The 25,215-nt window shown below is 42.1% G+C and overlaps 2 protein-coding genes across 3 annotated transcripts in view; both read left to right on the plus strand.

Annotated features, from left to right (window-relative positions):
- vldlr (very low density lipoprotein receptor) overlaps positions 1-6,543 on the plus strand; it is a 99,728-nt gene extending 93,185 nt beyond the window's left edge. For both annotated transcript variants that reach the window (XM_030065926.1, XM_030065927.1), the window contains 3 exons: positions 1,502-1,579; positions 2,127-2,296; positions 5,122-6,543. In XM_030065926.1, coding sequence (XP_029921786.1) covers positions 1,502-1,579; positions 2,127-2,296; positions 5,122-5,157 — 284 coding nt within the window. In that variant the 3' untranslated portion in view covers positions 5,158-6,543. The remainder of the gene's footprint in view (positions 1-1,501; positions 1,580-2,126; positions 2,297-5,121) is intronic.
- A 4,875-nt stretch (positions 6,544-11,418) lies between these two features.
- kcnv2a (potassium channel, subfamily V, member 2a) lies at positions 11,419-24,145 on the plus strand. The gene is made up of 9 exons (XM_030065780.1): positions 11,419-11,556; positions 13,250-13,372; positions 15,408-15,586; positions 16,299-16,470; positions 19,039-19,230; positions 20,115-20,369; positions 21,883-21,999; positions 23,385-23,510; positions 23,834-24,145. Exons 1-9 carry the CDS (start codon positions 11,419-11,421, stop codon positions 24,143-24,145), a joined length of 1,614 nt encoding a protein of 537 aa, XP_029921640.1.
- The last annotated feature ends 1,070 nt before the right edge of the window (positions 24,146-25,215 follow it).

Here is a 25,215-nt window from a genome sequence, read left to right on the forward strand (position 1 = left end):
TTTGACCGGGTTTTCTATTTTTGTGTGAAGGTGTTTGCTTTACATTTGAATTTTTCCCCCAAGCAGCAGTTCTTTTTTTTTTTTTCCCCCAGTCACTGGAGGCTGCACGGATGGCACAATTTCATTCATTCATTTTTAAATTCATTTTTAAATTCAGCGTCGACGCGATCGGAGCCGAGGCAGCGAGCGCGCGGCGGTGCCAGCTCCTCGACCGCGGCCTCGGCCTCGTCGAGAGCCAGCGGAGGATTGGCAAGGCGACCGGCGTCACCAAGTTAGCTGGCAGGCCACAGACTGAAAAACACCGAGTTAACAAAACCCTGTTATTTGTCCCTTTGTCCTCCACTCTCCATCCCTCCATTCAGCCGTCCTGTTTGCCAGTCATGTCACTAGCTCGTTGCTAGCCGCCGCTGGCACGTCGAGTGGTGTTGCCGGCCACCGAGGCTCCCAGGCCGCTCCCCTGGACGCTCTGCAGCCTGTAACTCTTACACTGTATCTTTAGAAAGTCTCACTTCCCCAAATTAGGGGTTCACCACTTCAGAAACAGGGCAAGCGCTGTTTCAGAGGTGATTAACAGCCCTCAGTTACAACAAGTTATTCAACAACGTGAAGAATCAGAACCAGAAATACTCTTACTGATCCCCGAAGGGAAATTTGGTCATTTGCAGTTGCTCAAACTCATAAAATATATTATAAACATAAGTGAAATTATGAGAAAAGGAAATGGCAAATATAAAAATCTAGTATGTGCATTAGAAATTTGAAATATAATGTGTATTGTGCAGAAATATGTGCACTGATCCTACAAAAATATTACAGCAATAAAAACAGAAATAAGAAATTAAGCATATGTAAATGAGATGCCTATATTCACCACACATACACTGGGCTATTGCACTGTTGAATTATTGTCGAGTCCCACAGGTATGAATTATTGTACAGTTAAATGGTTTAAAAAAACAGTTAAATGGTGTAGTCATGCAGTCTGTCAGTATTAAACATGCAGTAATTTAAGTTCTTGGCTTCCCTGTAGGTAAGACTGGTGTTAAAAGTCACATATTTTGGATTGAATCTGCTGACAGCTGATAGTTTGGGCTGATAATTTGTGCCTCTGTGCTGAAATTTGATCATTTCTGTGCCCCAAAAAAGATGATGATTCATGTTTTCTCCCCATGGTTTTTCCCAGTCACGGTGATAAATCATTTAAATCGTCACAGGGTGTTAATCTCTCCTCTGAAACTGAGCTGGTAGCTCCTTGAGGCAGAGGGAGGCAGGTTTTACCGTCCGAGGCCGACGAAAAATCCGTCCTCACCTTCATCAAATCAGAGGAGGGCAACAATGACGGGCCGAAATCAGACTGATATACTGAGGCCGAACCCTCGTCAGCACATTAAAACGACGCTGCACATGCAGACGAGCTGAAAGTGACTCTGACTGTGTCTGATTTTCACTCTTGACTTTGGTTTTTATCGTTTTATTTATTTATTTATTTATTTTCTTCCAGAAGCCAATGTGAGCACGTCCATCCAGGTCGACTCCACAGCCAGAGGCTCAGCTGCTGCCTGGGCCATCCTGCCCGTCTGTGAGTGTCTCACACACACACACACACACACACACACACACACACACACACACTCTCTCTCTATACTTTTGAGGACCGTCTGTTCGCTGCATTCATTCCTGAGCTCTCGACCCCAAACTAGAGCTGGGCGATAAATCAGTTCATGCGAATTTATGTTTTGAATTGATGCAAAAACAGCTGAGTCATTAAATGTCACGAGCTTAGTCAGCATATTTGTCAGTTCGGTCAGGCAGCATGACGAGGCGTTGCTGCTGATGTTTATTATTTATTGGAATACCTACTCTGATCAAACACCCCCCACATTATGATAAAAAACAAAGTGAAATTGACACTGATGCTAATTAAAACGAAGCATTTTTTCATTTATATGCATTATTAATATGCATTATTCACATACTGAGAGCACACGATCACATCCAGAGCGTTCCTGGCCAAACATTCATGATCATATGTATGCACTGACTTGACCTTGACTTTGGACATGATTTTGTGTGTGTGTGTGTGTGTGTGTGTGTGTGTGTGTGTGTGTGTGTGTGTGTGTGTGTAGTGCTGCTGGCCATGGCGGCGGCAGGCGGTTATCTCATGTGGAGAAACTGGCAGCTGAAGAACCAGAAGAGCATGAACTTTGACAACCCGGTGTACCTGAAGACCACGGAAGAAGACCTGAACATCGACATCAGCCGGCACAGCTCCAGCGTGGGACACACCTACCCAGCGGTGAGTAGCCCAGAGAGAGGCATCATGGGTAAGGAAGAGTCTTACCCTGATGTGATTTCTCTTCAGCAAAATATCAGTTATACGGTTAATTTCTTTATGTGATGAAACTATTAGCCATTTGAGAATATTCAGGGCTTACAGATGCAGTATAGGAAAAAAAAAAGTGATATTTCATGTAAATACATGCATACTGTAGTAATCATTATTTTTATACAGCACATGTGATTAAAAGAACCACTTGAAATCAAAATCAAAATTAAATAAAGTAACTAGGCGCTGTTTGGCCTCTCGAATTAGTTTAATTTTTTGTCGCAGCCCCTTTCGTTGGTTGACTTCGACACCCCTACACTAAACGATCTCTGAACTCACTCTGACCCTGTGAACTTTATTAATCCTCATTGCTTTGTGTCACCCGTCCGCCGCGCACGTCTCTGCCTCCGTACTCAGATTAAACAGATTAAACAAAGCCCGGCTAAAGCCCCCGAGATCACCACCCAGCCGGCGTCGCGGCAGCAAGACCGCCAGGCGTCAGTTCACACCGTCAAACGGGGAAAGTTGGCGTCTCTCCGCCTCGCTTCGGTCTCTTCCTTCCAGCGACTTTGCGTCTGTTTACACCTCCGACTAAATTTTCCCTTTGTGTTTTCTGAATGTGGGGCGACAGGAAGATCCACGGCTCCAAACAGCAGCTGAGAGGTTTCCTTCACTCAGAGACAAAACAAAACGAAACATAAATCAGTTTTAGTTTATAATCAATGTATGGACCATGCATAGGGAAGAGGTGTGTGTGTGTGTGTGTGTGTGTGTGTGTGTGTGTGTGTGTGTGTGTGTGTGTGTGTGTGTGTGTGTGTGTGTGTGTGTGTGTGTGTGTGTGTGTGTGTGTGTGTGTGTGTGTGTGTGTGTGTGTGTGTGTGTGTGTGTGTGTGTGTGTTATCATAAAGATGCTGAAACTGTGGCGACAGAAATTAAACTGCCACCACGGTTTGATAAATTATTGGGAAACTCTCAGGGGTTTAATATTTTCCCTGCAGATCCAACAGAAACGTTGTTTGCCCCTTTCAGGCCGTGCAGAGGTCTGCTTTCTTTTCTTTTTTTTTTTGTTAAATTGTGATAACTGCTTTTTACCATCCAAAGTTGAAGCGTTTCCATTTTGTGTGCTCACTTATTTTAAAACGATGACGGCAGTTTGCTTCATTTAGATTCTCCTTCTGTCCTCGATCCTCTGGCTGGAATCCAAAATGACTCCACATGGCAGCATTAGGGTTTTTTTTTTTTTTTTTTTTTTGACCTACCATGAGTGGACGAGCAGTTCGAGGACGCCTCGTCAGCGTCTGTACCCGCCAGCAGCTCTCCTTGACGTTAAAAAAAGACTTCATGTATCACCTGGTTACCTGGTAGAGCAGGTTTGGGCTCAGTCCTGCTGTCCTCGCTCCCAGGCTCCTGAAACTGTGCTTTGTTTCCTAGAATGGCAACAGAATGAAGTCTGGCGCCATCCTAGGAAAAAAAAAATTTCCCCGTCGACACCTACCTGTCCACCTCTTCATCCTCCTCCTCCTCTCCCTCAGTGCTCGCCAGCAGGTGAAAGCTCAACCCCAGATTCACTCTCGAGTTTTGTCCGCTCCTTTTTTACGCAGTCTGCGATTTTCATAGCGTCCTATTGAATGTGCTGTTATCAGTTTGGCACTGTGCTGCGCTGTGATTGGCTGGGAGCTCAAAGGCCGACGCCCAGAAGGGTCCCGAGCTCAGAGGGCAGCGTCTCTGCAGACACACACACCAACACACACTGCTAGTGGCTCATTCTGCCTTCAAGTCACAGCTGAAGACTTGTCTTTTTTTGTCAGTTTTTTGGTTTATCATGTACGCGATATTGATTTTATGTGATATCTCTCTCTGTTTTTTTTATTGGCAGTACTATTTATATATACAGATAGAGAAACCTTGTTCTTTTTGTAAAGCACTTTGTAACCTAGATTCTGAAAAGCACTTATTACCTTTTTTACTCACTTATCCCCCGCTTCATCGTCCTGTTTGCTTCAAAGGAAGACGCTGTCAAAAATGACTGTTTGCTTGTGGCTCTACGGGCGGGAGACTTCTCTAAAACACAGAGCGACATTAAATCACAGTTTCCCATCTCTCTGCTAAAGCCAGAAATAGATGGATAGATAGATAGATAGATAGATAGATAGATAGATAGATAGATAGATAGATAGATTTTATTGATCCCAACCAGGGAAATTCTGGTGTTCCAGCAGCAACAGTAGAAACATATAATAAAGTTAAATAAAATAGAATAAAAGCCAAATATATACAATAAAGACTATAAAGGCTAAAACTAAAAATGTACAATAAGGGCTAACCTAAGAAAAAGAGATATGAGATGTGAAATATACAGATGGAATTGAATTGTATAGAAAACCAGCCCTGTTGTCTTTGAAGACGCTCAGAGAAACGTTTGATGAATCTCTTTCTCTCTCTCTTTCTCTTTCTCCCTCTCTCTAACTAAAATTTCTCTAACTAAAATATCTCTAACTAAAATATTACCTTTTTTACTCACTTTCTTTGCTTTAACAAATAACCTAGAGGAGTTTAAGAAAATGTGGTGCCTTAAAAAAGGGTTTTGTTGTGTGAATGATGACGAATTGGTCTTTGGTCAAATGTTGACCTGAGTATGCTTTAATTTATTTCATTTTATTTTTGTGCTGTTTTTTCTTTGTGTTTTCTTTTTGAATAATTGTGTATAAATAAATAGTGTTTTAAAAATAAAAAAAAAATCCCTCTCTCTCTCTCTCCCTCTCTCTCTCTCTCTCTCTCCCTCTCTCTCTCTCCAGATCTCAGTGGTGAGCACAGAGGACGATTTATCGTGATCCGTCTCTCTTTACGGCAGCCCCCAGCGTTGCATGGCGCCTCCTCGTCTCCGTGCCAACGGTTGTCCGTAGCAGCAGCCCTTACAGTACGACCACATGCCTTCTGAAGTGCATTATGTTATTATCTATGGTGAGGGTGAGGGGAGGAAATGTTATGTTATTTATTATGTGAATACTATAATGAATTATATGTCAAAACTATTTTCAGTGTGTCCAAAGTGTTAAGGGATGTTTCTTTATTTTTGAATTCAGTTTTTTTGTTTTTGTTTTTGTTTTGTTTTGGGAGGTTTCCACTCTCGCCCTGCCATCCAAACGGTGTCAAATGGCATTTTTACTCAAGTGACACAGGGAGAGACGACGAACATGATCAGCCTCCTCAACTTCACATCACCTCGTAGACTTTTTTTTTTTTTTTTTTTTTATGTTTTGTTTTTTTTTTTTTTCCGTGTTGCGCAGGAAAAACAGCTCGGCGCTCGTTTTAGCCAGACTGACGCCGTTAGAGCCGAAGTTAAACCGGATCAGGTTTTTCCTTTTCCAACTTAAGAGACGACGGCTCTGACCTGCCATCCGAGCCGGGGCGTTCAGGGGGGTCAAAGGTCATTTAAAGGCCAGGCGTTCATGCGGGACACCTGAGCCGAACCTTTTTTCTCCGGAGTCTTTTGTCCCATCAGGGCGCTGATCTGTGAATATTTATATTTTGGGGCAGTAATATCTTAATTCAAATGTCATTTTTATTTCATTTCGTTTCTTTTTAATTTTGTTTATCTGTTTATTTTTTATTTTATTTTAATTTTATGTGATTTTATTTTTTGACTAAGGCATTACTACTTTAATTTTCTTTCTTTTTTTTTTCTTTTTCTTCCTATGAACGTTACCTCCTGATGCGCATTCTTACAAAGCTGTTTGGTCTTTCTGTTTTCTCACTCCATATTGGGTATGCATTATTATTATTACAATTATTATTATTGTTGTTGTTATTATGAAAGCTCTGTAAGGATCACCATGGTTACAACATTTGTAAACATTGTATATATTTATCCATCGACCCTCAGACCGCCAATCAGGACTCTCTTGATGCACTTTGATCAAATGTTCCTTCTGTAAATAAGATTGTATACATTTGACTTGAAATCAATTTTTTGCTATGGTTGGGCATAGTACCAGGGTTAGAGTTAAGATGTATTTAACAAGGAAAAAAAAAAAAAATCATGAAATGAACACAACTGAATTTGTTAAACTATTTTGTATGTTTGTGTGCTGTTGCTGTGAACTTTTTCTAGCCTTGTACAGTGAGGGGGGGAGACTATAAAAAGAAAAAAAAAGCTCTGTATCTGTGAAGAAACTGATTTGCAAATCACTTCAAAATAAAACCTGACTCAAAATGTGGCATTCTGTCTCTTCCGTCGTCTGTGTGAGTGTGTAAACTTATATTTTGCCTCTTCAGCAGACTATTTCAGAGTCAGGATTTGGGTTAAAGGACAAAATCCAGCCTCAAATATTTTGTTTTTTCATTGTTGGGTTGTTTATTTCTGTGTTTGTTTGTGTATTATGTGACTGTCTAAATTATCCAGCAGCTTCAGTGGAGTTTGAAAATGAGAAAATGTTTCAGGGATGTTAAATATTAACGGTAAACGTCCAGTCAGTCAGTCCTTCACAATCAAAGGGCAGGACTTTTCTTTCTAGAGCCGCAATTTTGACATTCAGGGAAAAAAAATGTTTTGTAGAGGAGCAGCACACAGACACTTATTTCTGTAGTGAAATACACTCATTGGCCACTTAATTAGGTCCACCTGTTCATTCACTCGTTAACAAATTTCTAATTAGCCAATCACATGGCGGCGGGTCAATGCATCCAGGGTTAGGGTTAGGGTATTCAATGACGTTACGATGCGTAACGTTGTGTGACGTCTCATTGAATGATATGTTTGGCCTTAACGTTTTGTAACAGAGAGCAACATGCCTCGGAGGTAGTTTTCCTCCGTTTGGTGGGCGTGTCACAGGTGTTATCCAATCAGCATCAGCCTGTATTTAAGCCTCCATGATTTAAAACGCTAGTGCTCCATTATGGCTTCCTAGTTGCTATATCAGTGCAGCCTATGTTTAAAATTTTACCCATCATTTGAAGAGGTAAAAGCACATGTATGTGGTTAGTATGATAGATCAGACATAGTTTATTGCTTTTCTCAATAATATGGCAACTTTTATTCAACTTAAAACACATTTGTGTGGGCCTTTGGTACAAATCTTGGAAACAATGTTTAACAATAACTGTTTTTTTTTCATAGTGGACATTGAATGTATTGCAGTACCGCTATAGTTAATGATCCATGTAAAGTAATGTCCTGCTCAGACAGTTCTTCGGCTACAATCGCGAGAAGAATGGCCCTCTCGGCTTCCATACTTGCATCGCTTTCGTAATACAACAGGTTGTTCAGAGCTTTATCGTTTCTGTTAGCTTGACATTACATACCAATATGTCTACGGTGAATACGCCCCAGGCCTGTAGACAAGGTCAAGATAATCTGCTGAAGTTCAAACCGAAACAAAACCGAGCATCAGAACGGGGAGGAAAGGTGATTTAACTGACAACTGCTGATCTGCTGGGATTTTCACACACAAACATCTCCGGGGTTTACAGAGAACGGTCCGGAAAAGAGAACATATACAGAGAGATTGAGCAGCAGTTCTCTGGTTGAGAAGGTCTTGTTGATGCCAAAGGCGAACGGCCAGACTGGTTGGAGCTGATAGAAAGGCAACAAGAACTCAGAGAACCAGTTGATCCAGGCGAGGTCTGCAGAGGAACGTCTCTGAAGGCAGAACATGAGGAACCTTGAAGCCGACGGGCTGCAGCAGCAGAGGAACACACCGACGACAGGAAGCTGAAGCTGCAGTTCACACGACTCACCAAAACCAGACAGCAGAAGATTGGAAAAACATCACCTGGTCTGAGGAGTCTGGATTTCTGCTGCAACACTCAGATGATCAGGTCAGAATTTGGCAAAAAACATGAAACCATGCATGGAAATCAGCGATTCAGATTTTTTTTTTGGCACACTTTGTACTCCTGAACACCAACTGAGCTTCATTTAAACGCCACAACCTGCCTGAGTGTTGCTGCTGACCAGGTCCATCCCTTTACAACCACAGTGAGCCATCTTCTGATCTACTTCCAACAGGAGAACCCATCATGCCCCCAAGCTCAGATCAGCTCAAATCATCTCAAACTGGTTTCTTGGACATGACCTGTGAGTTCATTGGACTCACTTGGCCTCCACTGTCAGCAGATCTCAGTCCAGCAGAGCAGCTTCGGGGCGTGGAGGAGCGGCAGATTGGCATCGTGGACGTGCAGCCGACAAATCTACACACACAATTTGGACCAAAATCTCTTAAGGAATGTCTCCAGCACTGTGTTGAACCTACGCCACAAAGAACTACAGCAGTTTTTAAGGCAAGAGGCGGTCCAACCTGCTACCAGCAAGGTGGACGCTGACTTTTGAGTCACTGTATTTTGATACTTGGTGGTGTGTTAGACTCTTGATGCTGCACGTCTTTGGGTCACGTGGCTGTGATTACAGGAAGCCGCTGTGTTCATGAACTACTTGGGTTCACACGCCTTAATCCACCGAGCCGCCGACACAACCCAGAAAAACTTTGTTGTGTTGTTTTTTTTAGTATTTGATCTATGTCCCAACAAAACAGCTGATTTCTGAAAAGACTGGGGAGAAAGGCGGAGGGATGACGTGACCATCAGGAGTCATCGTATTAAGATCAGTATCGCCATTCAATCAAAACAAGGATTAATCTCCACCTAGTTGACCTCGGGGGGAGTGGTGCCGAGTGTGTGTCAAACGTCACACACACTCACAAGCTCGGATTAAAGAGGGGACACCAGACTGCGAGGTGGAAGGTCACCTTTTGCACCGTGAGTCTCTCTTTTCCACTTCAGCGGCTTCAGAGTTTGCAAAAAAAAAAAAAAATCCACTGAAGCTACAATATTTACTGGGTGAAATATCCATAACAAAAACTAACATTTTTACAGCTGTTCCATAAAAATAAAACTGAAAAATCTAAACATTTTGTGCATCTTTTTCTACACATTTTCCTGTATTTCACTGACGTATTTGCTAGTTTTGGAACCAGAGTGATCTTGAGTAGAATAAAGTTCTGTGGGTTTGAAAAATGCAGAAATGATTTGAAACGAAAATAAGTAGTTACAAATATCAGTATTTTTAAATTTGGACATTTAAAGAGCGTTAATTCAGCGTTAATTCAGCTACACGGAGGATGTTCACACTCCCACGTGCTGCAGAAAGATGCTGACACAAAATAAACTCCTTGCATGAACAGAAACTTCATGCATTCGAAATACTTGTGCACCAAGTAGATGATACTTCCATCTCTTACTATCCCAAATTTCATCAACCTACCCATGATCCAAGATGTCCATCCAATTAATTACTTTTTTTTTTTTTTACCTGTGTCAACTTTGATTGGCCAGAACTCCCATTTCTTCTAACATATGAAAGCTTTCTAAGCATTGGTAATGTCATTCAGATATGAATTGAATATCTATGAATTAGAGATACATTTTTCCAAATGTTTTGAAAATCCATTTTATTTGAAATTTTGGAACAAATCCTTAAGTTGAGAGGTCTTAAGCAAAAAAAAAAATTGAGGCTTGACTGCCAGAATTTGCTGCATCCTCTCCATTCACCAGAAACCTCTGAACATCTCCAGAAAATCTGAAGACTCTAGGACATATTCTTCAAGAGATGTGGACATCTGAAAGTGGCATCTTGTTGAATGCGAGTGATTTATTAGAAATTTCTATTGGGTATAAAAATTTCTGAAAATGTTGGAATTTCACATAAAAAAAAATTGGCAGATGTCAGTTTCAGATGCCAGAGATCATTCCTGCAAAGTTTCAACAGATTCTGAGATGGTCAAGCAACCACCTTCGAACCAATGACCCGTATCAGTTTTTAAATGGACAATTTTTAAATCTTACACTTGCACTTTGCCTTTTGCACTTTAATGTCCTTAAATCTTATGTCTCTCATATCTTGTCTTATCTCCTGCACGTTTATGTTTTATATCTGTCATGATGTTAATTTCAATTTAAATTGCCCCTTGAGGGACTAATAAAGTATACTGAATTGAAATGTCATTTATGCAAAAATCATCAAATGGTCAGAGAGGCAGGATCGTGACAGGAAAGTTCCCGGTTCCATCTGAGGTCCGGGAGGAAAATCTGGTTTTGGAAGTGAAATGAATGCCTCCCTCAGTTCCTGCAGCTGATGTGCCCTTGAGCAAGGCACTAAAGCTGCTGCAGTGGTCGCCCCTCCTCCACTGGATATCAGCAGGGCCAGCTCACCTGGTGTACACCCATCTCTTCAATCTGGCTTTTATTTTGGAGTCATGTTACAATAAATGGTTTTCATATTTACTCAAAGTTCATGAGTTCTGTTATTTTTCACTTTTTCTAATCTGTAATCTGTACTTTCGTTGCCTCCAACATGGCAGAGAAATCTGACCTGACATTGATCAGGCCAGATTACCGTGTTCAGATAATCCCTGATCACAGCAGACTGGATCTTCACCTCTGCACCAGATTCATTTTCCCACCATCAACAGATTTATGGAAGTTTTGATCACCAGGAAAGAGTGTGAGAGTGAAAAAACAAAGTGAAGTGAAGTGTGTGTGTGTTTAGTCACATCTGGAGAGAGAGAGAGAGAGAGAGAGAGAGAGAGAGAGATGGAGATGTGGGAGGAGAGAGAGATGGAGAGAGGGATGGAAGAGGATAATACTGTTTAAAACTTTAAGCACCCAGATCATTTCAGTCGGCAGCATTAGACACTAAGAGTCGCTTCCCGCCTCGCTGCTGTGAGAGTGTGTGTGTTAGGGTGTGTGTGTGTGTGTGCATGTGTGTGTGTCGCCACTTCTCTCACACTCACTTCTCTGTACAAGTGTGTTATTTCTCTGCTAAATTTGTGTGTGTGTAAGCTTGTGTTTTATGTTTGCTTGCTAGACGCTGTATGCATATGTGTGTGTGTGTGTGTGTGTGTGTGTGTGTAGCTGTGCATGTGACTAGTGTGTCCTGTCATGCATCTCCAGTGTGTGTGTGTGTGATGTGTGTCAGAGGGCATTAGAGCCGCCAGGATTCTGCATGCAGGTTTACAGGTTTTAGTTTAACACACACACACTCCATACACACTCACTCACACACACACTCACACACACACACTCACACAGGGACGGCCATGCGGACGCCTTCGAGGGACCGTCGGAGGAGCCTGTTGCCGAGCTACAGGCCGGGCGGCCGGCTGCAGGCGGCCAGCGAGCCGGCAGAGCAGCTGCAGTTCGTCAGGCAGCTGGTGAAGCCATGGAGCTCCATGCAGGTAAAACCCTCAGCTAAACTTTTTATTTTTTATTTTTATTCACTTCTCTTGCTCTGCTGGTGATATAATATATATATATATATATATATATATTTTTTTTTTTTTTTTTTTGTTGGATGGATTATTAAGAGGGGGTGGGATCAGATAAGTTTTACTTCCTCCCACTCCTTTTCAGACATGTTAATGGGATCTATGTCTTTTGGTTAGGTCTGCCTTGTAATTTAATTATTTTATTTTATTTTATTTTTCCTATCTATCTATCTATCTATCTATCTATCTATCTATCTATCTATCTATCTATCTATCTATCTATATATGTGTGTGTGTGTGTGTGTGTGTGCATATTGTCTTTTCATTAATGCATAGTAATCTTGTTTTTTCACATGTCTGAAATAAACAAACTAAACTAAACTAAACTGCTTCTCTCATTCGGTTTAGTCTTTTCCTCTTCAGGGGCAGGAACTGATAAGATTTTATTTATCAATGCCACTATTGATTTGATTCTTTATTGATTCCCTTATCAATTCCTTCTTGTGAATTTTCTTTACGGGAAAAATAGACTGTTTAGGTTATTACTGTCAATAATACAAATTTTTTTTTCTGAAAACTGAACAAGATGTACAGCATCTTCACTCAGAGTTAATGATAAAAAAACACTTCAGTTATAGTTTTCATAACTAACAACATTAAACAACAAAGTGTTTGGGAAGAGAACGAGCTAAAATAGAATAAAAACAGCATCAAACGCACGTGACTCCTGATGTTTGATGTTGCACGTCGTGATGTTCGTCTCACTTTTTGAGAAATTAAGCCAAACTTTCAACGCTTCTGTCTCTCTTGACTGTCCGCCATGTTTGCGTCCTCCACTTCTCTGTTCTCGTTCTCGCCTCTCGCGAGAAGCAAGGCATCGATAAGAGACTCGTTAAGGTGAAATGGAAATGATGTCGATGGATGGAACCAGTTGGAACCGGTTCTCAACTGGAACCGGTTCTCGATTCCCATCCCTGTTCCTCTGTTATTATTCAGTTTTCATGGATGTGCTTGGAGGTATAGGTATAGTCATCTCCAGAATGATGTTGCCAAAAAAAAAAAAAAAAAAAAAAAAAAAAAGTTTAGTTGAATGAATCAAAAAAATTGTGACTAATGAACATAATCTCAGAATTTTCAAGTTTTCCCCCCATAAATTTACCACTTTTATCTCAGGGAAGATCTGAGGTTTTTTTTTCTACTAAATTTACAAATTCAATCTTTGAAATTCCTAGTTTTTTTTCTTGGAATATTGCCCCTGTGATTATGTGCTTTTTTTTCTCACTGATACTGGAGAGAGCCCAAAACTGTAAGGAAAAAAAGTATTTATTTTTCAAATCTCTCAGTAAAACTGAAACACTCCAACAAAATTGAATCTTATAGTCTTACATCTTGAATTCATAAAAGAAAATTATTTGAATTCCTATAACTGAGCCCCTTTAATTTTGTTCTTCTCTTCATATTTGGAGCCTCGTTTTCTTGTCTGCTTTTCTTTTCATCCTTTTTGTTCCTTTTATTTTCTCCACATCTCCATTGTTTTATTTCCCAATTTTTTTCTATTCTGTTCTCCTCTAAATTTGTCAGTTTTTCTGCATCACTGTCTTGTGTAGTGAATTTTCCAAAAGCCCTTCAGAGCAAAAATGACGCTTTTGGTTTGTTTGTGCAGAATCTGGAGAAAGACGTTTACGATCTTTACGCCGGCGAGGGGGAGGACGACCGCTCGTCTCCGGCCCGCCTGCTGCTCTCGCCCTCCAAACACGGCACGCTCAACATCAACGTGGGCGGGAAGGTAAGGTGTTCCAGCGCCGCCGTCTGATTGGACAAGAGGAGCTCTGATACAGCAGGTGTGCTGATATACAGTATAGAGTGGTGAAGTCCCGCCCACCCACTTCCGCTACATGGGTCCTCAAAAGCAAAAAATTATGAATGCGATCCAATGGGTAGATAAAAATTATTTTCTGGTCCCGTTTGAATTGTGCCATGGATTTCACATATGTTGTTTATGATATTTAAAGATCATTTTTCACGCAAAGAAGACTACAATTTAGCGCGAAGAATATTGATAATGTTAGGTTTTGTGTGAGCCCGCTTTGTGAACTACAACTCTTCGCTGCTCTCGGTGCGAATGATATACGTCACCACCCGCACTGGAAGCCTACAACAGACATGGCCATTTCTCTGCTCCGCGCTGAGTTTTTGAGGTTCTGAGTTTTTCCGCCCGGCGGCGGGGTCCGCTCGCCCTCCCGCCCGGCCCGGCACTCCGTCGGCCCTCGGAGACGCGGACAATCGGGAACAAAACACACCGGCATCTTGACTTGAATCTGGATGGAGGGAAACGGCGATGACGTGACGTCACATACGCGACACAGTATGTAGTCTTTCTAATTGTGTGTTCTCAACAGCATTTAACTGAACAATGGAGCAATAAACGGTCAAACTCTTGACATGAAAATTTGTTATTTAAGCCTATAAACAACAAACCATTCATTTTTTTTGCTCCGAAAGGTCCCATGGGGGTCCACCGGAAGGGGCGGGACTTCACCACTCTATAACAGCACACTGGTGTTTGACTGTTACGTATCACTCCGCCTCACCAGTGTTCAGTATTAGCTGTTAATTGTGTTAGCAACCCGGATCTACTTTTTAACGTTAACAAACTTCACACCTGTTACCAGTTAAATGGTGATCAGAGGCTGTGGTTCTGGTTCTGGTTCTGGAGGCTTATTTCCAGCCAGTTTTCAGGACAAGAGAGCAGCATGAGTGTAAACTACACTGTAAACCTCTTGGGAAGCTCGCTCCCCGTCAGGAAACTGTTTATGTTTGTCTCGACCCGACTTGTCGACCCGATATCACGCGAAAGTGTGTGACAGACCGGCCGGGTCATGTTTTGTGAAGCCGAAGCTGCCAGTTATTAGTTCAGCTAGTCGTTAGCGTGTATGTTAGCTTGTTAGTTGTTAGCAAACACAAATAAACAACAACAAATTCCATTTTGCTCGGACTCGGATTTGAACTCGAGTCGCTCACAGGAAAGTTTCTGCTTCATCATAAAAATGTTCATTTTTCACCCAAAGCGTGACACTGACACGCTTTCCCGTGGTGGAGCGGCGGGTCTGTTACCCGCCTTCCTGTCGGTAACTTTTGTTGACGCTTGTGCACCTCAAAGAGCCACATCTAAAAATTTAATTATAAAAATAAATCCATTTAGTCCCGTGTTTATGGCTGCGTCAAACAAACCTAAGCTTGTTAGCTCCAGTTAGCTTTGGTGGCTAAAGTTAGCTTTGTCAGTCTTGTTTTGTTAGCTTGTTAAGCTATTAGCTTATGCGGCTAATGGCAACCACCTTCCTGCATCCAGTTTGCTGATCACATGAAGTCAGTGCTGTGTTTAGCTAACAGGCTAACAGGCTAACAGGTTCTTCATCAGATCAGACGTCTGAACTGGAGTCGCTACACTGTTCAGTCCAGCTGTTTGATTTGTAATTAAATTGTTGGTGTTGTGGAGCTGAGAAATTGATTTAATGCCTCAATAATAACCTGTTGTGTCTTATTGCTGTTATTTAATGAACGATGTTTGTCAAACTTGTATAAAAGCAAAATGTGTTGATTTTCAGTATAACAGCACAACCTCTCAACACGACTTCTCTTGGTAAATTATATTCAACATTTCCTAATTTCCCAACATCTTTTTGATTTAATGGTTTAAAGTTTTTCCAGTGAAGAGAAACTTTATTGTGGTAACACTCATCACCTGTAGGAATATTGTTTATGTTGCTTCCATAATCATCAAAGTATTTTTTTGCTCTCCTCCTCCTCCATCCTGTCTCCAGGTGTACTACCTGCCCTACAGGTTGGCTGCCAGGTATCCGAAGACACGGATTGGCCGGCTGGCCACGTCCAGCGACCACAGCAGGAAGTTGGATCTGTGTGACGACTACATCGTCCAGAGCAACGAGTTCTTCTTCGACCGGGACCCCGAGGTCTTCCACAACGTCTTCAACTTCTACAGGTGGGCTCACGCCGCCGAGGCCGACCTCCTGTAGCCTGATACAACATGTGGCAAAACAAGAAGAGCTCCAGAGTTATCATAGTTTTTGTATTTTTCATTAGTTTTTATTTTGTTTGATTTTTGTTTTCAGTTCAGTTTAGTTTTGGTCACTTTCCACAGTGGGTTTGCTGGTTTCAGTTTAGTTTTTATTGTTTTAAGATGTTTAATTTTTGTTTAGTTTTCATTAGTATCAGTCTCAGTGTCAGTGTGAGTTTTTATTCTAATCTGGCCGCTATTTGTCAGAGCAGGTATTCACTTTGTGAACGCAGTAACTCCCAGTCATGTCGACGTCCCAGTCTCAGTAAACATCAGCACCAACACCTCGTCATGCTGCTTGTGTGAGCACATCTGACCAAACTGACCAACAGCAACACTAAACACACATTATTTTAGTTTTTTAGTGTTTGTTAGTGTCAAAATCTCAGGCTTACGATTCATGTGCTGTCCATTCAGCCTCCACAGTGCCTGGAAATAAGAATTGCTGTTTGGGGAAATTCATCAAAAATAAAGCAAACACCCAAACAAGTAAAATCCTTCACACAAAAATAGAAACCCCGGTCAAAACAGAGCATCTTCCTCTCCTCACTCACACTGGCCAGGGGTTTCCACTCGGTTTCCTCTCATATCTCTACATAATTCACGCCTCGGGTCCCGCCCCTGTCCTCTCCACCAGGACGGGCGTGCTGTGGATTAAGGACGAGCTGTGTCCCCGCAGCTTCCTGGAGGAGATCAACTACTGGGGCGTCCGCATCAAGAACAGCCATCGCTGCTGCCGCATCTCCTTTGAGGAGCGACAGGACGAGCTCAACGAGCAGCTGAAGATCCAGAGGGAGCTTATGGCAGAGGTGTGTGTGTGCGTGTGTGTGTGTCTGTGTGTGTGGATGGTTAACATCATAACAGACTGTCCACAGCTGAAGGCACAGGAAGTGGTCAGTCGTCTGCTAACATCTGACTGAGTTGTAATGTCATTTTCTTGACCCTAGCAGCTGATCTGCATTACTCTACCTCGTTTCCACAGATTTATACTTGATCCCAGAAAAAAAAAGTCATGCAGGAAGTCAAACTGCACTGGAAACAAGTGGCATCACCTCATCCCCGTTTTCTCAGATAATTTTGGGAGCCGTTCGTCAGGCTGTCAAGTGACTCTCAGTGAAAAATGAGGGGAACATAAAGAGATATTTGGTTTCGGTGCCTGCTGTTGCCGTCACCGAAACCCATTAATTTACCTCTGTTGGCAAAGTGAGGACGTCATGTCAGCCCATCTATCTGTCTGTCTGTCTGTCTGTCTGCCTGCCTGCCTGCCTGTCTGTCTGTCAGCCTGACTGTCTATTAGCAGGCCGCCTCAAACAGTCACAAACAGATTTGACTGAATTGCTCTTGGCCCAAGGACGTATTGATTGGACTTCGGTGATTATCCGCCTTTAGACGATTATCATTTTTAGCATTAAACGACCATACTGGTGCTTCTGAATGTTTGGCTCATTTAATAAAATTTCTCCACATTTTACATGGCAACAAGCCATTTTCCAAATCCTGTGGGCATATTAAAGATTTCACAACATATAACCAAAATCCCTCCATTGTCAAATTTGAATTTTTGGTTGAAGCAGCTGCCTTATAATGTTCTGCTTCTGCGGCTAACAAAGTCCTCAACATTCAGAAACCACACAGCTGATGAAAATGTGGCTGTGGAAAGCAAAAAGTTTCCCCGGGGACTATTTTCCCTGGCGGAGGAGGAGGGAGTGTGTCACTACACCCCAATTTAAAAAAAAAGTCCTGAAAACCCAACAGTGCTGCTGCTTTTAGGAAAACTCATGTGGAGGACTTTATTCCGCTGATGGAAAACTGGAGTGAAGAAAGTGTGAAGGCTCTGAAAGTTCATGTTCATATCAAAGTGGAATGAATGGAAACCAACGGCTGGAGGAAAGGGAGGAGGAATGATACACCACTGCTCGCTTTGGGAAAAAGTTTGGACTTCTAGATTATGAATTGGACCGCAACAACAACAGCTAATAATAATCAAAGTGACAATAAACATATTCCTTAAGTTTCAAAGTACAGCAAAATAAAATAAAAAGAAGATTAACGTGAAGAAATGATCAGGTGGTGCTGCTTGTATTCTTGTTTTTTTTAATTTCTTTTTATAGAACTTGTGGTTATTGTTGGACCTATAGGAGGCCGCCTCACTAATCCAGACTGACATGCTGAGACGGAGGCTAGTTGACCTACATTGTGAAACTCTGTTGTGCTGTCTTGACAGATGGAGATGAAGGAGAGTAAGCTTTTTCCTGGCACAGCCTCAGACAGATGTTTCCATCAGGAGTCCCACTTTGATGCACCACTTTCATCCCTGCTGTGTTTTGCTGTCATTTAGTTTTTCTTATCTAGTTTATTTCTGTCTGTTTGTAATTTTAACCTCTTCTTTTTGTTCATTTGTTTTATTCTCATTTCTAGGTGACATGTTTTCTAATCCTTTGGGGTTTGTTTGTTTGTTTGTTTGTTTTTTTAAATCTCCAGTCTAATTCATGCCTTAAAAGTAAAACAAAGAGTCATCAAGCTGAACTAAAATCTAAACTCAAAGTGTTTTGTCACAAGGAACTGTTTGAATGTTTGCAGTAATTACTAATTTAAATCTGTCTCATCCAATTCTGTTGTATTTTAATCTATTTCATTTTATTCAATGCTTTACATTGAGATTAAATTGAGGGACAGACAAACAGAGGGCATCCTTCAGTCTAGCAAGACAAATGTAGTTTTGTCTTTGAATCTCCCATTCTACTCTGTTTCTGTTTCTATTGTCACTCTAATCTGTCTCCAGAGGTGGAAGGAAATAATTACATTTACTCAAGTTACTGCAATATCAGTAATTTTACTTTTACATCAGTCGATATTTTGCTTGACTTTTGTCCGTCACTGCATTTTAAATCAGATCCATCACAGAGAACAAATGATCAGTGACTGATTGTGGAACCTTTCACAATAAAAGCTCAGTCAGCATGAGATGAGAAGATGAATCTGATTCCACTTTGTTGGTTCAAGTTTTTTGTCATTTCCAAAGTTTGCAATAAAAGCTGCACAATGAAAAACTGCAGATGTTCAGTGGAAGCGAGGGCCGAGGAACATGCCAGAACATTTTAAATGAGACTTTTTACTTTTACTGCAGTAGATTTTTACAGCACAACCTCTACTACTACAGTAAAATATCAGCAGAGTAACAGTACTTCTACTTCTACTGCAGTCAGATACCAGCAGAGTGACAGTACTTCTACTTCTACTGCAGTAAAATATCAGCAGAGTGACAGTACTTCTACTTCTACTGCAGTCAGATATCAGCAGAGTAACAGTACTTCTACTTGAGTAGCAGTTTGCAGTACTCTTTCCACCGCTGTCTCTTTCCATCCTCTGTCCTGCAGCTGGAGGTGGAGGAGGACGAGGAGTCATTTCGCGGTATGACCTTCGGGCCGACCAGGAGACAAATCTGGAATCTGATGGAGAAGCCGTTCTCCTCGGTCACCGCAAAGCTGATGGCGGTCGCCTCCTCCTTCTTCGTGCTGGTGTCCCTGGTCGCCATGACGCTCAACACCGTAGAGGAGATGCAGTACAAGGTGTGTGTTTCTGTGTGTGTGTGACAGAGAGAGCAAGAGTTCATGTGTTCGTTCACACCAAGCAGTTTGCAGTGGTTTTAATGACGCCTACAGGCTGCGAGATTTCAGCAGCCTTTCAAGTTTATTGCAAGCCACACTGCAACATGGATCTAATAAACTTTTTGTTTGATGTTTGATGTATGTCGACTGTACAACAATCACAATGGCTTAATTTTATAGGACACAAGTCAATATACAAGAAAACATCATCAGCGTACGTGATCCATCTGCTCTCCTGTAGTGGTAAACAATGAAGCCAAGCAAGAATGGAGCCTTGTAATAATGATTGTTTGGACCAAAATCCCAAAGAAGAAGAGGAGGAGAATGTAAACCTGGTCATTTTCTTCTTTGTTGGAATCCCAAACATTTCATTTTGCTGAATTTACCTCCATCATCGGGTTTAGCGCCAGTGCTGTGTTTGTCATTTTATACTGCATACTTCCTATTGGTTGGTTAGCAGGCGTAGGTCATAGCAGCGCTCACATTGGGCGATAGTTCTTATCCTACATTTCTGATGCTGTCAGAATTTTGTCCCAGGCTATTTTTGGTCATAAGACTGTGACCACGGCCATCTTTGAACCTATCTTTGACATACGACTGCCACTTTGGAACTATGACCAAAGTTATCGCCATGTTTCTTCCACGTTGGTGATCTTTCATCAGGAACAGCCCAAAATCACGCAGTGTACACTCGACTAAAGTCTTAAGTGTTACCTTCTTTAGTTCAGTTCATCTGAGTGGAAGATTTGAACTCCAAATAACAGCTTCAACATCAAGAATCTGAACCAGCTACAGGAAATTTTACATTGAAGAAATCATCAGGTGGTGCTGATTTTCCATTTCAGACAGGATCGGGACAGCTCAGCGGCAGATTCTACGGCGAATACGTCGAAACGTTCTGCATCGCCTTCTTCACCATGGAGTACCTGCTCCGCCTGGTGTCCACACCCGACCTGAGGCGTTTCGGACACAGCATGCTCAACGCCGTCGACCTGATCGCCATCCTGCCGCTCTACATGCAGATGACCCTGGAGTGCTTTGATGACGAGGACACGCACAGACATTCAGGAGACATCGAGACCGTGGCCCATGTCGGAAAGGTAAAATGGGAGGGTTTGGGAATGTGGGGACCGCCAAGGGGGGGATTGGTGGATGGTGGGAATATGGAAAGCAGAAGAAAACAAATAAGATTGACATGCAAATTTGCAAATATATCTGGTTGTTGGCTCGTCTGCCACTCTTCATTACATAAACTACTTTTACTCAAAGTACAGGTTAAGTCTACTTTCAAACCAGGGACAACCAGTGTGAACTCGGACCCTCTTGAAAATCTTGTGAACAAATCTGTCGTATTTCAGCTTTAGACCTGAAACATGTGAAACTTTCTACACAAAACCTTGATCCACTGATCTACAACATTTAGGGCCCTATCTTGTGCCACCCGCTATCCGCTGCCACTACCCGCTACCCGCAAATTGCGGATTTAGGAGCTTCCGCTATCCCTAAACGGTATCTTGCGCCACCCGCTACCCGCTATCCTTATGCCGACTGCATCATTTGCGCCTGGAGGTGCGTCCGTGGGCGTGTTTCATGCGCTATCCCTAAAGTTGCTATCTTGCGCACACACTTTAGGGAAAGCGGATAGCGGGTGGTCCTGACCACCCGCTATCCGCTATCCGCTAAAGTTTGGGCTCTTAGGACAGCGCGTCCAGGCGGCTTCAATGCGCGCCCCGACGGAGCCTCGCCACACACACGGTCGGACTGATACCGGGACGCTGCCGGAATGGACTGAGTATATTACTCATATAGACTGTTTAGAGGAAAGACTGTTTTAATTGGACACTTACGCCAGCACGTTTTATTGTTTTATCATAAGCCAGCAGCTGTGCTATATTTTTATTTTTAATATTCTATTTGCCCAATCTACCTTGTCAATAAATTAGTTTACACATAGTTCCACCTCTGCCTCTTGTGTGTGTGTGGTGTGGCCCGGGGATTTTACTCAATCAGTACAACCTTGTGACATGTCCACTTGGACACGTGGCTCCACCTCCCGAATTAACTCGCCTATAATATAATATATAATATGTATATAAAGCCAACTTGCTTTAGCCTCAGTAGAAGCCCTGAGAAAATCTACCTCCTTCTCTCCATCGCGGGTTTAGGATTTAGGATTTAGGATAGCGCAGCCTGCCCTTAAAGGCAATGGCACCTGGCACACTGATTGGTTTAACTGGCGTAACGCCCAAAACACACCTATACATAATATAGCGGGTAGCGGAGGTGTTTTGCGGATAGCGGGAGGTGCACAAGATAGCAACTTTTACGGGGGAACGCCTCTTCCTAAATCCTAAATCCGCAAATAGCGGGTTTAGGGAGTCTGGCGCAAGATAGGGCCCTTAGTTTACAAGTTTATTAAGTTTTGAGAGGCAGCAAGTCACACTGGATGATTTGCATAAAACTAACTTGACCTTGACTTTATGTAAATGTGGAACAGCGAACACAACCACAGGACCATGAACATGCGGAGTGAAGAGCATTTTATTTCCATCGTATCTCGTCTCCCCGCTCCCTCTCTTTCCTCTTTTTGTTCTGTACTTGCATTTCTCTCAGGTGGGTCAGGTCCTGAGGATCATGCGTCTGATGCGAATCTTCAGGATTTTGAAGTTGGCTCGTCACTCCACGGGGCTCCGGGCCTTCGGCTTCACGCTGAGGCAGTGCTACCAACAGGTGAGATACCGAACCTGTTTTCACACTGAAAGATGTTCACAGGTTGAGCGAGGTGGCAGTTGGTTAAGTTTAGGTCCCCTGCCTCGCTGAATCGCTGCAGATTAGACTACATGTGGAGATCACAGAGGACTCTTTGAGCTTTTTCCCAGTTATTGCCAACAAAGCACCAAGTATAGCAAGTCGTTTATCAGCACAACTGGATATTCATTTCATTTCAGTTCATTTTAGCCAGTAAGATTCAAACTACCGTTATTATTCATGTTTATGGGGTCTTTAATTACCGATATCTTTAACTAAATTGTGACTAGTCATAATCTAATTTCAGATATCTACAATTTAATTCTATCTTGTCATAATTCCAAGATATTTCAAGGTATTCTTTAATCCCCCATTATTCAAATAATCTACATTGTTATTTTTAGATCTCTTAAATCAGGTTTTGACTTGGCAGGGTGACATTGTGGACATCATGAAGTGTAATTTTGACTTGTCCAGTTGACATTTTTGATATCTCAAATTTAAATTGTGACTAGTCATAATATAATTTAAGATATCTAAAATCAAGTTACGGATATCTTGAAATGAACTCTGAACGGGCAGAATGAGTGTGAGAGATAATCTGAAACGGGAGATGTCTCTAACTCCCATCCTGTGTAGTAATTAGAGATGTTGTGAATGTTGTGAAAGTTTTGACTAGTCAAACTGAAGTTGTAGATTTCTACAGCAAGTCTCTTACTAACAAAGCTTTTTTTGTTTCCCCTGATGATAAGCCTTTCTGTATTAACTACAATGCAAAGCCTCAACTGTGCAACAACAAATCTGTCCAGTTTTATTTGAGATTAACATTTGAGATGTCTGAAACATTAATTTAGACTGAATCCAAACTGAATCACAGATATTTTAAATTTCCAAGTCCAGTGCTGCTTTCAGTGATGTCATTGCAGATATTTGTAATTCAGTTTTGACCAGGCAAAATCAAATTACAAATATCTGTAACTGTCATTTTGACCTGGCAGAATGGTTTTGTAGACATTCTGAATTACAGTATGGACAAGTCACAGTGTCTTCTGACTAGTACAAATGTCCTTGTATTTAGATATCTATAATGCTAATTCCACACAGCTTGTCATACAACCCTTTATTTTGTTTGTGGCACATTTTCTCCTCTGGATGTAGAAAAATTAGCTTTACATTTCAACATGAGCTGTGGCATGCATAAAGTCGGTGTGAAACCAGCCCTTATCAAAGAAAAGCTCTTGAACGAGACGACGAAGTCAGTTTGGGCGAGTATTATCTGAGTATCGTTGATGCGACTGTAGCTGATCTGTGCAGGTCTGAAGAAAAACAAAACCCTCTTCAGATTTTACCTGCGTGTGTCTGTGCAGGTGGGCTGTTTGCTGCTGTTCATCGGTATGGGGATTTTCATGTTTTCGGCCATGGTGTACACGGTGGAGCACGACGTTTACAACACTAACTTCACCTCAATTCCTCATGCATGGTGGTGGGCTGCTGTGAGTGCACACACACACACACGCACACGCACACACACACACACACACACACACACACACACACACACAATTATATATTCATAATACTTACACATATTATTATACATGTTATTATTATGATATTAACCCATAATGTTCTTAACTTTGATGCCAGTAGTCTGTATGAGATTGTGAGTGTATCTTTTCAAAATAAAACTCCCTCTCCCTCTCCCCCACTGTCTCTTTCTATTTTCTTTTTCCTCCACCTCTTCTTCTTCCTCCTCCTTCTCTTCTTCTTTCTCTTCTGCTTCCTTGTCTTCTTCCTCTCCTCATCCTCCCTGCAGGTGAGTATTTCCACGGTGGGGTACGGCGACATGTTCCCAGAGACCAACCTGGGCCGTATGTTCGCCTTCGCCTGCATCTCCTTCGGCGTCATCCTCAACGGCATGCCCATCTCCATCCTCTACAACAAGTTCTCCGACTACTACGCCAAGCTCAAGTCCCACGAGTACACGGCGGTCATCAAGGCCCGTGGGAAGGTGCACTTTGTCAAGAGGGTGGCCAAGAAGTTTGCCGAGTGCTGCGAGGACATCGATCATCCAAGGCCCCACCCCCCTGCCTGCAGTGACCCGCCTGTCCTGTTTGTAGGGAAGTAAAACACGGCATAGTGGGCGTGATAAACGAGGATGTGATCTGGAGAACAGAGAAAACAGGAAATAATCTAAGGAGAAAAATCAGATCACTGATTTACGACCATAGGAACATGATAACTGCAGCCATCAGCTTGTGAAATAATTCTGCCAAGCCGTATTTTGATTAGAGACAAAGAGTACTTTCACAAATAATTGCAAATACACAAATAAAAATAGGTAACAGGACTTGTTGTTTTTTTTATATTCGCATAATCCTCTTTGCCCAACTTAATTTATGTGTTAAAAGTTATTTTTGGAGCTGGTTTGCTATGGGAGTGAATGGAGAGACACAAATCCAGTGTTGTGGATTAATACAGGGGAACACAGAGCAGCAGCGTTTACTCACGCCAGAGAAGTTTGTTTGAATAATTTTATTGAAATTTCTATCGTGACTGAGTCATAGCCTGTCTCGGACTGAAGTTAATATTAGTTAATTAAATGTGAGCGAAGTGAATTCCTGATTAGCTATTGGATAATGTTCTGGCAAAACCACCCATAACCTGCCAGATAAGACTCAACTCTTCCCAGAATCACAATCAAGAGCCATGAGATTATTTGCACATTTTTTAAAATTCATTGTTTTGTGAAAACAGAGCATGTTTCCGGTAGCCGTGCACGAGTTCTCCCAACTTAAACAAACTCCCCTGTCGGCGTGATTAAATCGACTGAACGTGCACAGTTGTTGCTTTGACCAGGTGAGCCGACCAGAAATACTCCAAAAGGCCCGTGCTGGTTCTGCCCGTTCAGTTTCTATGGCATTAATTAATTGATACTAACTGGTGTTGTGGTCGAGTCACTAGCCCTCGAGTCCGAGTCGAGTCACGAGTTCTCAGTGTTCAAGCAGAGTCTGAGTCCAAGTCACCAACACTGACTCAAAGTCAGTGTGAGTCGAGTCTGCATCACCTGAGCCTGAGTCTGAGTCACCTGTCCAAACCTGAGCTGATGTTCACGCTGGGCTCGGAGCCGCTCAGCTACAGTGAAGGAGTTGACACATGTTTAAAAAAGTAGACATTAAACCAAAATGACAACAAAAA

This window comes from Myripristis murdjan, chromosome 12 (assembly GCF_902150065.1).
Source record: "Myripristis murdjan chromosome 12, fMyrMur1.1, whole genome shotgun sequence".
Lineage (NCBI taxonomy): Eukaryota > Metazoa > Chordata > Actinopteri > Holocentriformes > Holocentridae > Myripristis > Myripristis murdjan.